This window comes from Equus caballus, chromosome 5 (genome assembly GCF_041296265.1).
Source record: "Equus caballus isolate H_3958 breed thoroughbred chromosome 5, TB-T2T, whole genome shotgun sequence".
Lineage (NCBI taxonomy): Eukaryota > Metazoa > Chordata > Mammalia > Perissodactyla > Equidae > Equus > Equus caballus.
Genome location: NC_091688.1, coordinates 99,110,753 through 99,125,099, shown reverse-complemented (window position 1 = coordinate 99,125,099; position 14,347 = coordinate 99,110,753). Strand labels below are relative to the sequence as shown.

The window sequence follows — 14,347 nt, the reverse complement described above, 5'->3', positions numbered from 1 at the left end:
ATCTGTGTCTTACTCATCTCCTCTCCAGTCCAGGGCCTGGCGTGATAGCCCAGGAGCTTGGACTCCAGAGTCAGCAGCCTTCAGAGGCTGTCTTTTCCGCTCGGCCTGTGAGTGGCCTTGGACAAGTGAATTAACACCTCGAAGCTTCAGTTTCTCCCTCTCGAAAGTTGGGATTATATTACCTGCCTTGCAGGTCATCGTGAGATTCAGCACAGAGACTAATACACAGTAGGTGCTGAATCGATGTTAGTTACGAAATACAAGTTACATTAAATTGAACACTAATATCTGGCTAATTTTTCCGGAAGCAAGAATAATATGCATTGTCAAGTTCTGGAAAAAACATCTTATACCTACAATCAAAACATATTTTAAAATCAATAGTATTAAAATTATTAAAATGAAATTCTGATTGTAATGATATTATAGTAAAAGCTTTCTATACAACAGCTCTTTATTACACAAATTTAGATATGCATCCAATTATCTACACTGACAACCTCCCAACTAGCTATCTACATTTGAGAGTACCTCCTCTGAAAACTAACTTCTCAAGATAAAAACCCATGATTAGTCAAGAAAATGGATATTCATGCTGTTTCTCAAGACCTGAATTATAAAAGGATTCCACGCCAAGATCATTGGCCTAACTCTTCACCAAAATGCCTAATAGAATAAAACTACAATTAGATCCTTCCTTCCTTAAAATTCAGTGTAGCAATTTTAGCTACATGTGAGTCTAGCAATCATTTTGAAGAAGTTTCTACCAAAACATATTTTATAAAATGTATATTTTATATATACTATATAAATTATATATATGAAAAAATATATATGAAATATATATATATGAAATAACTAGAAAATAATACAAGTAAATATTGATATCACCTTGGGTTGGTATAGGAGTTAGGAATTGCTCTTAGCAATAAGGGGTGATCTGAGCAGACCCCTGACTTCAGTGACTTATTTATTCTCTCACATAAAAGAAGTTCAGGGGTAGACAGCTCAGGACTGGTGTGACAGCTTCGTGACATCATCAGGACTCCAGGCTCCTTCTTTCTGTTCCCTCTGCTAAGTTGGCTTCCATCCTCAAGATGGACATGGTCCAAGATGGCTGCTGTTGCTCCAGCTATTTCCTTCTAGGCAGTAGAAAAGAAGAAGGGAGGGAGAAGGGCTCAGCCCTTGATCTTGATGAGCTTTGCCCCAGGTCACACGACACACTTGCAGCCATTGACTGTCACCTGGCCACGCCCAGCTGCTGAGAAAGGGGTTTCAGGCAGCACTGCTCCCTTGCAAAGATGACAAGGAGGGGTATTTGGTAGCACCTGGTAATCTCTGCCTCTCGTGGGGCAGGTCCCTAAGGCAGAAACCTGAAGGTAAAGATGGATTAATGATGGGGGAAAAAAAGCTTAAACTTTATACATAGTAAAATGTATTTTTTAAACACCGTAAATAAAACTTGAAAAATGTAAATGGCAATTTAAGAAAAGTATATATCACATTTTTGCCAAAAAGAGGATTGATTATCTATTTATCTAACTTTTTCAAATAAATAAGAGATCAGAGGATATGAACTGTCAGCTCAAAAAATAAATATAAAAGGAATAATAAGGAAATGAAAATATGCCCAGCCTAACTGGCGATCAATGAGATGCAAATTTGGGAAAAAACATGAGAAACTGAAGTGGGCTAAGGAAGAGCAAGAATTAGTACAACCCACGTAGGTGAGAGTGTCAGGAAAAAAGACTCTTGCACACTGCTGTGGGCGTGCAAATTGGCACCGCTTCCTGAGGAGCAATTTGGCAATTTGTAACAGACTTTAAATATGAACATATCTTTTGACTAAGAAATTTTACCATTAGAAATATATCCTCAGCAAACGATAAGAGCTTAAAAAATGTAAGCATGAACATGTTTGTTGAAAAAGTTTTTGCAATAGTGAAACAGCACCCACAGCCTAAATGTGTGACCCTAAAGGATGGACTGGTTAAGTATATGACGGCCGTCACCTGCCTTAATCCCACGCCAGCATTAACACGATGCTGTAGCCAGGCTTTTATCGACATGGAAAGATACAGATAATAAGCGAAAAAGCAGGCTTTCAAGAGTACACGTGGTATGATGTCATTTTAAATATATGTTCACACAGTACACATTTTAGCACAGTAAAAACATCTGGGAGAATGTGCGTGAACCTATTAAGAGAGGTCATAGCTGCATCATGGCATTACAGATGATCTTTCTTCCCTTTGGCTTTTTATATTTAAAATTTTTTCTTCAATGGATAAGTACTGCATATGTAATTTTAAAGGGAATTCTGTGGGAGGAAATTGAAATCATAGCACTGTTTAGCATGCTGCTCTTGTTAAAATGTAACATGTCAAAATACCTTACTTCCTCAAACCTCACCGCAGATGGGTCTCGAGGATATAAGCATCGTGAGTTTTCTGGGCCCATTCCAAGTTCGTCAGTTAGAGTTGGTAACGGCTTGTCAAAACGAAACATTCATTGTTTCAGAGTTGGCCCCTCCTTTTTTTATTCAACAGTGATTTACTGAGCATGTCCTGTAGAAGGTAACGGGAGTCCAGCAGTAGGTAGAAACACCGTTGAGGTCCTCCTGTTATATATTGTCGAGCGGGAGCGCAGACACATACACAAGTAAACTGCAGCGCTGTGTGACAAGTGTGAGACTAGCGGTAGGCACAGGGAGCCCCAGGAGCAGAGGAGCGCGAGCATCGGCTGGGAGGGGAGGCGACGTGAGCACATCTGAAGACTCAAGTTGGTGTTAGCCGGGTGAAGGAGGGCAGGTGTGTGGGCGCGAGGGTGTGTTTTCAAGTGAGATCTGAGTGGGCGTGTAAGTTGAAGAGAAGAACTGGTGTGGGGGAGAGTTGAAGATAAAGCGGAGAGGGGAAGTCCCTGGGGAGCTGGAAGCTGATGGGATCCAGTGGCTAAAAGAGGTGAGAGGAACACTTCCTCCTCTCAGAACGGAGAGTCGCCACATAGGGATGAGGCTCAGTGAGGATGAACGTGGAGGGAAGGTGAGGGAGGACATTGAAACAACTCTCTAGAACATTGAGGTAGCTAGGAGGGTCCTGGGCCTGGAACTCTTGGCGTCTCAAGAGCCTGCTGCCTCTCCTACGACCACCCGGACCATCCAGTATAATCAGTTGTGAGTCCCAGAGTGACCTGGAGGACAGACTGCCAAATCGCGTGGTCCCGTCCTTGAGTGGTCTTGTCTCATACAAATTCTGAATGATCTGTAGGAATAGTGTACCGTGATTTTGTGTCTCCCTTTCTTTCAGTATATGTTCACACTACTTACATGTATAGCTTTTCTTCTAGGGAGGGAAGAAGAATGCCCCAACAGGCAAAGATATGTTGATTTTGAGAAAGTAGGGACAACTTTATTGTAAAAGCCACTTCCCACAGTATTGCATATCAAGAAGCCCAAGGATGATTTTGTTGGTTTATAATGAAAACTGAATGTATGCTAAACCCACCATCAACAAGTAAAAAGTATTTAATATTTCAGGCCAGTTCCTGTGCTTAAGAATTCTTGAAACTACAGGAAGAGGCAGAAGCCAGTCTAGTCATTCACAGAGGCCCACAGGGAGGTGGGAGACTGAGGCCCCCAAGAGGTGCAGTAACTTAGCTAAGATCGAATATCCCATTAATGGCAGAGCTGGGCTGAAAAACCAGGCCACCTGTCCCTTGGGTGGGCACTTTTTCCAAGTACCTTATCAACTTCATCACTATAGACGCTCTCAGTGAAAAGGGAGGTGGGAAGTTGAATGATTGAGGCTAAGGGAGTAATTTTGGATGGGGTGACAGAGAGAAAGTCAGTCGCTAGCAGAGTTGTGAAGGTGAGAACGCACTCTGGCAGACATGGGCAGGGTGGGGAGTCCAGGCTGGTTCCTGGCAGGTGTGGTGACTCAGGCGGGGCGACACCAAGGTGATTTGCTTCGACAACTCCAGAGAAAGCAGTGGTTGGAAAGGCTATTGCAGCCCGTCATCTGCAAAGGGTCTTATGAGCCCTAGGTGCTCAGTAAATATTTACTGAATGAATACATTTCATTCTCAAAAAGAAGATAATCTGTGGCATAGCCAGGACATCAAATGCCAAAGGAAATGAAGAGAAAGGAAGTACTGTTGGGGATTCCAGCTCCTGACAAGACAGGCACCACACCGGTTACCTGCTCTTACCGCCAAGCCAGGCCCTGAGGAGCACAGGAGAGGGCTGATGGCTGAGCCCCTGTGCGTGGGAATAGTGCTGAAGGGGGCGGGCTGCAGGAGCACTTGCTGGTTGCCTTCCTTTTTCTTGCCCGTATTGCCCTGATATGATCATAGCCCGGGCATTTCTACTGTGGGGCTGGCAAGTCCAGAGAACCGGGCAGAGGAACTTCACAGAAGCCCAGAAACCTAACCGTGGGGAGGGAGCTTCCGGCAGAGTGCCGGGGCGCTGGCTGCCCTGCGATTTCTCCAGCACCCGCCCCCTGGACCTGGCAGTTACAGAACAGAATGACAGCCCCGCTCCCTGTGAAGAGCAGTGCCAGCCACGGAGGCACCGGTAGGTTCTGGAGGGACCAGGTCTGCCTAAGGGGAACCTGGGGACAGGTGGAGCTCAGGTTGCACCACTCCAGGCTCTCTGGCCGGAGCTTCCCCCACGCAAGAGCTCCTCCTCCCACCTAAACTGACCTGGGGAGCCGGAGCGACAGCTAAGCTTTCACTCCAGCTGGGAAAAATAAAGGCATGACTGCCGATGAGCCCAAGATAATAAAACATGATCCTGGAGGAGAAAACTGGGGGAAATCTGAGAGGCACGAGTTCTGGGACAGAAAGGCACCAAATGGAGCAAGCTGTGCCACAGGGAATCTAACGAAGGCCACAGACAGCACGGAAGCTTGGAATGTGCGTGAAGAGTGTCCTGAGAAAGATGAGAGAGGCTGCTAGACACAGGAGTCAGAAAGAGGGGTGTGTGAAGAAGCCCCCAAAAAGACTCAGTATGGGAAGTTTAATTGTTGAAATAAAGAACTTAGCCAATAGGTGGGATAGCAGAAAGGACTGACCCGAAGACTGAATCAGTGAGTGGAAGATTGGGTGAGAAACTCGCCAAAAGGCATCAAAAATGGGGAAAGAAGCTGAAAAGTGAGAAAACTTAAAGCACTGAAAGAATAGAAAGAGAAGTAATGACAGCAGCTTAAAAGGAGTCCCAGTAAGAGAAAAAAGTAAATGAAAGGGAAAAAATACTTGAAAATATTTATCGAGACTCTTGCAGAATGTACCGTCTGGTGCAGGATGTCGATAGAGGGGAGGCTCTGTGCCTTCCACTCATTTTGCTGTGAACTTAAAGCTGCTCTAAAAGTAAGTCTATTTTTAAAAAGTCTACACACACACAAAAAATAGTGCAGAATGATCAAGCAGCGTCGACCCCAAGAAGAAAAGGATGGATCAGTATCAGAAAACTGTATCACTGTAATTCATCACATTAATACTGAAAGACGAAAAAAGGGATGTGTTCTTGACAGATGTAGAAAAGCATTTAGTAAAAAAATGTTTTTAGTAAATAAACAGGATTTTATAAAAATAAAACCTATTTGAAAACTATGAATAAAAGAAAACTTTTTAGTTTTTAAAGACTTTCTACCAAAAACATGCAGCAAATATCACCTTAATAAAGATACATAGGCACATTCTCTTTAAAGTAAGCAACAAGATAAAAAAAAAGGAAATAGATTTAATTTAAAGATTGGGAAGAGGAGATAGTTTAAGTGTGCAGCTAATAAGATTATGACATGGAAAATTCAGGAAGAGTAATAGACAAATCATTAGAACTAATTAGAGAGTTTAGCAGCTTTTCCAGAAAGAAGAATAACACTCAAATTAACAGTAGAAAATAAGATGCCATTTAAATAGCAAATTAAAAGCATAAAGTGTTTAGGAATTCAGCTAATAAAGAATTTATGAAAACTTTAAGGAGGAATTTTTAAACCTCCATTAAAAGATAAAAAAGCAGAGCTTAATAATTTCAATGAAACAGCATATTTACGAATGGAACAATTTAACATTGTAACAGCATTAATTCTCCCTGAATTAAACTATAAATTTAACTTAATCCAATAAAAAAATACCAGTTGGAATTTTGGGGGATTCCGATAAACTGATTCTAAAAACTACACGGAAGAATGAATTTTCATGAATATCCAAGGACACTGTTAAAAAGGGGAGCAAAATGAGGAGGGGTCTTTGCCACCCAGTCAGACGTCACAAAGCCTGGCGATGTGACCTGTGTGTTCTCGAGACTGGGCTGGCCCAGTCAGAAACCCATGAATACATGCACCTTGATGTGTGTCAGGGATGGAATCACGTTTGGAAAAGTTGATCGATTGTGTGGGAAAAAATAATAAAATTTATTCTCTTAAAACAAAACAAAACAAAACCTTTCAGCTAGATTTGGATCAAAAACCTAAATGTGAAAGTTGAAACCAGAGGCCGATAGGAGAAAAGGTGTTGAGTCTCCTCGAGACCCCAAGATAGAATTTCCTAGACAAGACTGAAAATGCACAAACCATGGATACATTTACCTACATCGAAGTAAGTATTTATGTGCAACAAACACGTCACAAAGTTATCAGGGAGCTGAAAGACTGGAGGAAGATATTTTTAGTGGTGAAAACTGATAAGTGATTAACATCTAGAATATAAAAGCTATTTCTGCAAATCAGAGAGAAGACAGGAAACGCAACAAAAAAAATAAGTAGGAACCGACAGTTCACAGAAAGAGAAATTCAAACAGCTGGTAATATATGAAGAGAAGCTCCGACTCACAAAAAATCAGAAATGAAAATAAAACCACAATTAAATACCACTTTACATGTACCAGATTTGTAAAAATGAGAAAGTCAGAAAATACCAAGTGTTAGTGGGGAAATGAGAACTCTCATGCTTTTCTCATTGGAGTGTCAATTGATTGGCTCTTTTAGGTCAATCTGGTCATATTTAGTGAAATAATATGTGAATTTACTCTACAGTCGAGCAATTCAGCGCATATACATCCAGAGACACTCGCACAGGCACACACAAGGACATGCAAGAGAATGTTCATTGCATCCGTGTTTGTGTTAGCCAAGCGCTGGCAGGACCTCCCGCTGTCTCTGGGAGACTGGAGCGAGAGAGGGTCGGGGCAGCAGTCTGCGGGCTGAGCTGGGTTTACGGACAGCAGGGGGCCTACGTCCTAGACCCGTGATGCTGAGTGAGAAAGATCAGAAAAAGCATCAGATGTACTCCCAGCATGGTTCATGAAAGCACAACACACAAGCTCCAAGCAACACTCATTTTCAAGGATACATACATGTCTGAATAAACATGTAGAGGCAGATTAGAAGGGTGCATATTATATTCACCAGAGCAGGTACCTTTGGGGACACACAAATGGAAAGTGAAATGGAAGATGAAGGGGAAAATAATTCTGCAAATAACACTACCCGGGGCCCTGCACCGATGCCAGTTCTCCAAGATCTGAGAAGGAGGGTGAACAAATCTGTGAACCTCAAAGTCCATAGAAAGACATCGGTTCTTCCTAGAACTTGGCTGGGGTGAGCTGTTGTTTTTGCATCTTTATCCACTGAGGTTTTGTCCTTGTCCCCTCCTCTTTTCTTCATACAGGGCCGTTGGCGCCTCTCCAGGTGTCTCCAGCCGCGGAGGGCACAGACAGCATCACGGTGAGCTGGGAGCCTCCAGGCGGAGCCGCCCCTGCTGTCCAGGAGTATGTGGTGGAATGGGCTGAGCACCAGCCCGGGGGCGGCACACAGGCCCCTCCACACTGGCTGTGGAGCCCCCCCACCAACGTGTCCGCCCTGATTGCAGGTACCTAATTGTTCACCTTCCTTCTGGAGAGTTCCTAAGTTTACATTTTCTGAGGAAATTGCAAATGGGAACCCAGAAGCTTGCCCTCAGTTACAGGCGGCTGCATGAGAAGAGGGACAGCGGTGACCTAGGGTCACCCGAGAACACAATTCTGTAGCCACAGAAAACCAACTGACCCCCTGAGCATACAAGTTTTCATTATGGAAGATTCTGTGCCCGGCAGAGGCCAGATAAGATGAATGAGTAATTGAACCAAACCAGCATGGCTGAGAGTGAAGTAGTAACCGCTCAGTGGGGTGGGCACCTCACATTTGGGGGTTCATTTAATTCTCAGAACAGTGCAGCAAGAGTTGTTATACCCATGGTACAGAACAGGAAACCAGGAGGGCTTTCATCCCCAATTCAGCTTCTTAGTATTTGTGTGATGATAAATCCAGAATTATATATATGATAACTGGTGTCTCTAGTCTTCAAATCCACATTTGTCACTGGTTACTATCAAGTGATAGAAAGCATCTGAAAATATGTTAAAATGATTGGACAGAACTTAGTGTCTTTTTTTTTGGTGAGGAAGATTGGCCCTGAGCTAACATCTGTTGCCAATCTTCCTCTTTTTGCCTGAGAAGATTGTTGCTGAGCTAACATCTGTGCCAATATTCCTCCTTTTTATATGTGGGATGTTGCCACAGCGTGGCTTGATGAGCAGTGTGTACCTCTGGGCCCAGGATCTAAACCCGTGAACTCTGGGCCACCAAAGTGGAGTGCGAACTTAACCACTATGCCACCAGGTCAGCCCCATTGATGTTATTTTTAAGTATAAGTTCAGCATAGTGGTTAAAAGTGCTGGTTCTGCACCTAGACTGTCTGGGTGTGAGTCCTGGCTCTGTTACTTACTAGGCTGTGTGATCCAGAGCAAAGTACTTAACTTCTCTGTGCCTCTGTTCCCTTATCTGTAAAATGGGGATAATAATATTACCTACCTCACTAGGTGATTGTGAGGACTGACTGAATTAATATAGAGAAAATGTTTTGAAGAGTGTCTGACACATTTTAAGCGCTTGAGGGGCCGGCCCAGTGGCGCAGAGGTTAAGTTCATACATTCTGCTTCGGCGGCCTGGCGTTCGCCAGTTCGGATCCCCGGTGCGGACATGGCACCGCTTGGCAAAAAGCCATGCTGTGGTAGGCGTCCCACAGATAAAGTAGAGGAAGATGGGCATGGATGTTAGCTCAGGGCCAATCTTCCTCAGCAAAAGGAGGAGGATTGGCAGCAGTTAGCTCAGGGTTAATCTTCCTCAAAAATAAAATAAAATAAAATAACATAAATAAATAAATAAAGTGCTCGATAATGTAGCTACCATAATTATTATTATATGTGACAGCGTTAAGATTTTAATAGGCTTTCAGCTCTAAATCCCGTAATATTGTCATTGCACCATGACAGTCATCACACCTGTCCAGGAGGACACACAGGCCCTGCTGAAGGAAATAAGACTTGCACAAGTGAAATAAAGAGAGGACACCGCGGGGCAATACACAGCTGCTCCTTAACCGTGTGCCTCTCTGCTCTAGCTGCTCAGGCTGCTCGTGGGCTGTGCTCGGTTCTAATCACTACACCTACAGAGAAGGCTGCCTGCATAACCCGGTGGGCATCAGAGGAAGTGAGCAAGTCCCTGGGCATCTGGAACCTTTCACGTGGGGACCATTTAGCTGTAGAAGAGAATTCTAGAAGGGTGTGGGGCGGTCTGATGGCTGTTGCTGGCTTCGAGGTGTGCATGAGAGCACGCGTGTGTCCTTCGCTGTTGTGGAGAGAAAAGCTGAGGCCCCCGCTTGGGAATTGCAAAAAGGCAGATGGCAGCTCAGCTTCGAGACAGACCTTTCTTTGCGCGTGCTGGTCTCCAGGCAGTGCGTTTCCTGTCCCGGGAGTTGTCGCGAGAGAACCAATTTTCCTTTAGGGCCGTTCGGCCCAGCAGATCAGATGAAACAGCGGAGAGAAAAGGCATTTCTTAGCTCCAAACCGCCACAAAATTGTAAAGGCTTTTTATAAACTGTATGAGGACGTCCCCTGGTGGGACAGCTGGAACCAAATACTCCCATAGCTCCTTCCTTTTAGACATTCTATACTTTACAAAAATACCATAAAATAGAGGACAAGAGAGAATGTTTTCCATACTTAGGGAACTAAAATGTTTTTAAGCACTTTAGAAATATTTGTTTGAATAAAATCAATATAACACTGGATAAAATAACTTTATTAAAGTTGCTCTCCTGCTTAAAACACTTGGTTAACTATGAGTTTGTGTTGATGTTACGTTCTGGAAATAAACACAAAAAATTAAGTAATTCATAGTTATCATGAATTCAAAATGGCCCTCTCCAGTCAGAAAGGGGATTCCTTGCCCTCAGAGCCTCACCAGCCTTTTCCCAGCACCCGGCTGGGGCAGAGTGAGGTGCTTTGGGGTGGGCTAGAACACAAGACAGCTCCTGGATTATAGGTTGGGGGCCCAAGCTGAGGTCATCAGTCCTGTCCTTCCTGGGTGAGAATGGTTCTGATGTCCAGAGCCCCTCCTTTTGCAGATATGTAGATCAGGGTGTCTAGAGAACCTGCCTGGATGCCTCGAGGATTTCGGCCCCTTTTCTGCCTGCTCCCATCATACTTTCTCCATGATGACTCCCCATCACTGATCCTCCACTGTGGGCCTTCTCCCACACTTCATAGCTGAAATTCGCTGCTTGCAGATAATTCACCTAAGAGATGGTTTATAAAGGTGGAGACAGAGCCCTCGCCCAAGGGTGCCAGGTATATATGGATGCATGGGAGTAGCGGGAAATGAGCCTGGAAGTTGGGGCCAGATGATGGAAAGGAAATGAAAAGCTTAGGAGCATGGGCTGCATCCACTGGGCAGCGGGGCTAAGGAATTTTGGAGGTGGAACACAGACATGATGAGGGGGTGTTCATATAGGAATTTGCCAGTAAAACAGGAGACCTTAGGCTCAGAATCAGGGAACGGGCGTGCTAGGACTCGACACTTTATGGGAAAGGAAATGTCAGCTGAGTTATGGCGCCACGTCTTCTTGCCTCCTCCAGTAACAGTGGAGGACGAAGCCCACGGCTTCTGAGGCAGCAGTTCCCAGGGGCTCTGCCCTGAACCCACATCCTGCATGGCAAAATGCAATGAAACCGTTTGCCTAATGAGCTCAACTGGGACGCCCACACCTCCACGGGGCGCCAGTGGGTGGTGGGCTCCTTCCAGCACTCGAGGCAGAGCAGCCGGGCACGAGCCTCGCCCGGATGAAATGGGAGCTCCTATTCCATGTTGCCCTTTGGGTTCCTGGGTCTGGATGCCACCCTCGAAGAATCTTTAGATTACTGGACTAAGCTGATGGCATCCTTTTCTCCATTTCCCTTGGTTCATGAATATGAACTGGAACTCACCCATGGCATGAGTTGGGATCTCCTCATGGTCTCTTCTGACAGCACTGGTTGCACATCTGAGCATTATATGCTACCTGCTTGCTGGAATATTTAAGGGACGATGGATTTTCATATAAAACACATACTATTTAGTAAATTATTCTGTGATGAAAATCCCTCTTCCCTCCCAAAAAATATTAAACCCTAATCAATTGTCAGTATAGGAAACCAGATCTATCTATGGCAGGACATTAAACAATACGGGAGAGAGGCCGTACTCTGACCACATGATGCTATAGTTACCTAGTAGGCATTATGTCTCTTTTTTCTTTAAATTTTCATTGGGAATTTAAAGTTATGGCATGGGCAGTATCCTACATGCGGGGCCTTTTCTTTACAGGAAGCAGAATCACTTGCCCACACAGATCTTCCTCCGCTTACCATGGGGTTACATCCCAATAAACCCACCCTCAGTTGGAAATATCATAAGTCGAAAATGCATTTAATATACCTAGCCTACCGAACATCATAGCTTGGCCTGGCTTACCTTAAACATGCTCAGAAAACTTATATTAGCCCGCAGTTGGGCGAAGTCTATTTTATCGTAAAGTGTTGCCTATCTCATGTAATTGGATACTATACTGAGAGTGAAAAGGACAATGGCCGTGTGGGTGCAGACTGGGTGTAAGTGTGCCGGTTGTTTACCCTGGGATCTCGGGGCTGGCTGGGAGCTGCGGCGGCTGCCCCTGCCCGGCATCAGGAAAGACCATCACACTGCACATTGCTAGCCCAGGAGAAGATCACAATTTGAAGTACGGTTTCTACTGAACGCGCATTGCTTTCACACTATGGTAAAGTTGAAAAATCGTCGATGGAACCATCCTAAGTCAAGGACAGTCTGTAAAACTTCATGACTGACAGAAAGTTGCAGTGTGGCACTTCAAGAGCTAGGAAGGAGCATTAACATTGCCAGGTACCTTCCGTATCTTCCAGGCTGCAAAGCCACTGATGTCTACGTGGAACCTGGCAGGGGAAGGGGTGGGGGAGGGGACGAGGGGCTGGCTTGCACCCCACGAGCCGGGTTAGTCACGCTCCGATGTGTCATCCTGTGCTCCTGTCAGATCCCCATAAGCATCTGTGGAACTAGAAGAGCCTTTCAGGTTCTGTGCCTGCAAAACACCAGCCACACCTTTCTGTACACAGCAAATGATTTATTTGTAGAAGTCCAGGTTTTTTCTGGAAGGTGAGTTTTGTTTCAAAAGCAGTCTGTGTGCTTCTATTTAAATCCTTGTTGGAACGGGAATGGCTTTTGTCTTTTTAATCACAATGACCCCGGACAGAGCCTCGGGTTTGCTTATTTGTCCACCATGAGGTGAAGCTGGGATGGCGCAGATCACCCTTTACTCTCAGTCCAGAGCATACTCGAACCATCTTCAAACTAAGCGTAGGCAAGAAATCCGTGAATGCGTCTGTACCAGATAGTGAAGTGGCTCCCGTTAGTGACTCGCATGGGATGCCGCACCTGTTCCACGAACTCTCTTTTCTTGCAGAGAACATAAAACCCTACACCTGTTATGAAATCCGGGTGCACGCGCTGTCAGGGGACCGGGGAAGGTGCAGCTCCACCCGGGGCAACTCTAAGCACAAAGGTGAGTCTTGTGACCTTTGGCCAGATTTTGCTTTAGTTTAATGATTTGGGTTTGGAGGGTGACAAAAGCCTCCTGTGTTCTACGTTCCAGCCCCACTGAGTGGCCCCCACATCAATGCCATCACAGAGGAGAAGGGGAGCATTTTAATTTCATGGGACGAGATTCCAGCCCAGGAGCAAATGGGCTGCATCCTCCATTACAGGATATACTGGAGGGAAAGGGACTCCGACTCCCAGCCTCGATTTTGCGGTATGTGTGAGAAACGAACGCAGGGCCTTCTGGTGCAGGTGTCGGAGAACACAAGCGTGTGTGTGTGCACACACACGCAGTGCTGGCACTGTGCCTGCCACTTTCCAGGTGCTCAATAAATATTTGTGAGATTGAGTGAAGAAGAATAAAAGACATCTACACACACTCACACGGTTACTGAATATATCTTATGTGCCAAGCAAACTGAAGAAATGAAGATAATGGCTCGGGCCCTCAAGGAGCTTACTTATATGGGGAGACAGCATTTCAAAAAGCTATGCAGGCACTTTGAGGCCAGCCCGGTGGTGCAGTGGTTAAGTTCGCACATTCCGCTTTGGCGGCCTGGGTTTCTCGGGTTCAGATCCCGGGTGCGGACATGGCACTGCTTGGCAAGCCATGCTGGGGCAGACATCCCACATATAAAGTAGACGAAGAAGGACACGGATGTTAGCTCAGGGTCAATCTTCCCCAGGAAAAAAGAGGAGGATTGGTGGCAAATGTTAGCTCAGGGCTAATCTTCCTCAAAAAACAAAAATTAATTAAATGATAAAAAAAGCAATGCAGGCACCTCAATACTATTGTGTAGACCCCTGAGGGCTGCGTTTAGAGAATTTTGGAATCCCCACATTTGCAAATACCGTCATAGCATGTTATTTTCTCCTTAAATGGGTAACATGCAATTTAAGTGACCTATAATTGTAAGATTAAAGCAATTAAAATAAATTCCAGCTGGAGCATTATCTCAAATGATTTCACGGCTCACTCAGTGAGGTAGCAGCTCTAAGTCACTTGCCAGATTTGATGTTCTAATTTTTTATTTATTCAGAATTTCGGTTTTTTTCTGGCTTGACCTTCTCCTTGTTTCATAGGCAGCTGGCTTTCTTTCAGGAGAATTTGTCATAAAGAAGTAACATTTTTATTTCTTCATGAGAGCCAGTAGGTCCAAGAAGAACGTAGCAAAGCCACCCTGAGACGTGGGTGCCAGAGCTGCCAGCGAGAGTGACGCATGCCTGGGAAGCTCGAGGAGCTGGTCTGCTCTCTTGACCTTGGAAGACTGGCAGTGTTGCTGTTCTGAAAATTACAACTTTTGAAGCCAGTTAATTTCTTGTTATATAAAAATTACTTGCACATGGTCACAGCATTCAAATAGTTCAGAAAGATATGAAATGGG

General features: G+C 44.8%; 1 protein-coding gene across 7 annotated transcripts in view; it reads left to right on the top strand.

Annotated features, from left to right (window-relative positions):
• IL12RB2 (interleukin 12 receptor subunit beta 2) overlaps positions 1 to 14,347 on the top strand; it is a 76,377-nt gene that overhangs the window by 44,815 nt on the left and 17,215 nt on the right. For all 7 annotated transcript variants that reach the window (XM_070268869.1, XM_070268868.1, XM_001499968.5 and 4 more), the window contains 3 exons: positions 7,666 to 7,866; positions 12,829 to 12,927; positions 13,018 to 13,176. In XM_070268869.1, the coding sequence (XP_070124970.1) occupies positions 7,666 to 7,866; positions 12,829 to 12,927; positions 13,018 to 13,176 (459 nt within the window). The remainder of the gene's footprint in view (positions 1 to 7,665; positions 7,867 to 12,828; positions 12,928 to 13,017; positions 13,177 to 14,347) is intronic.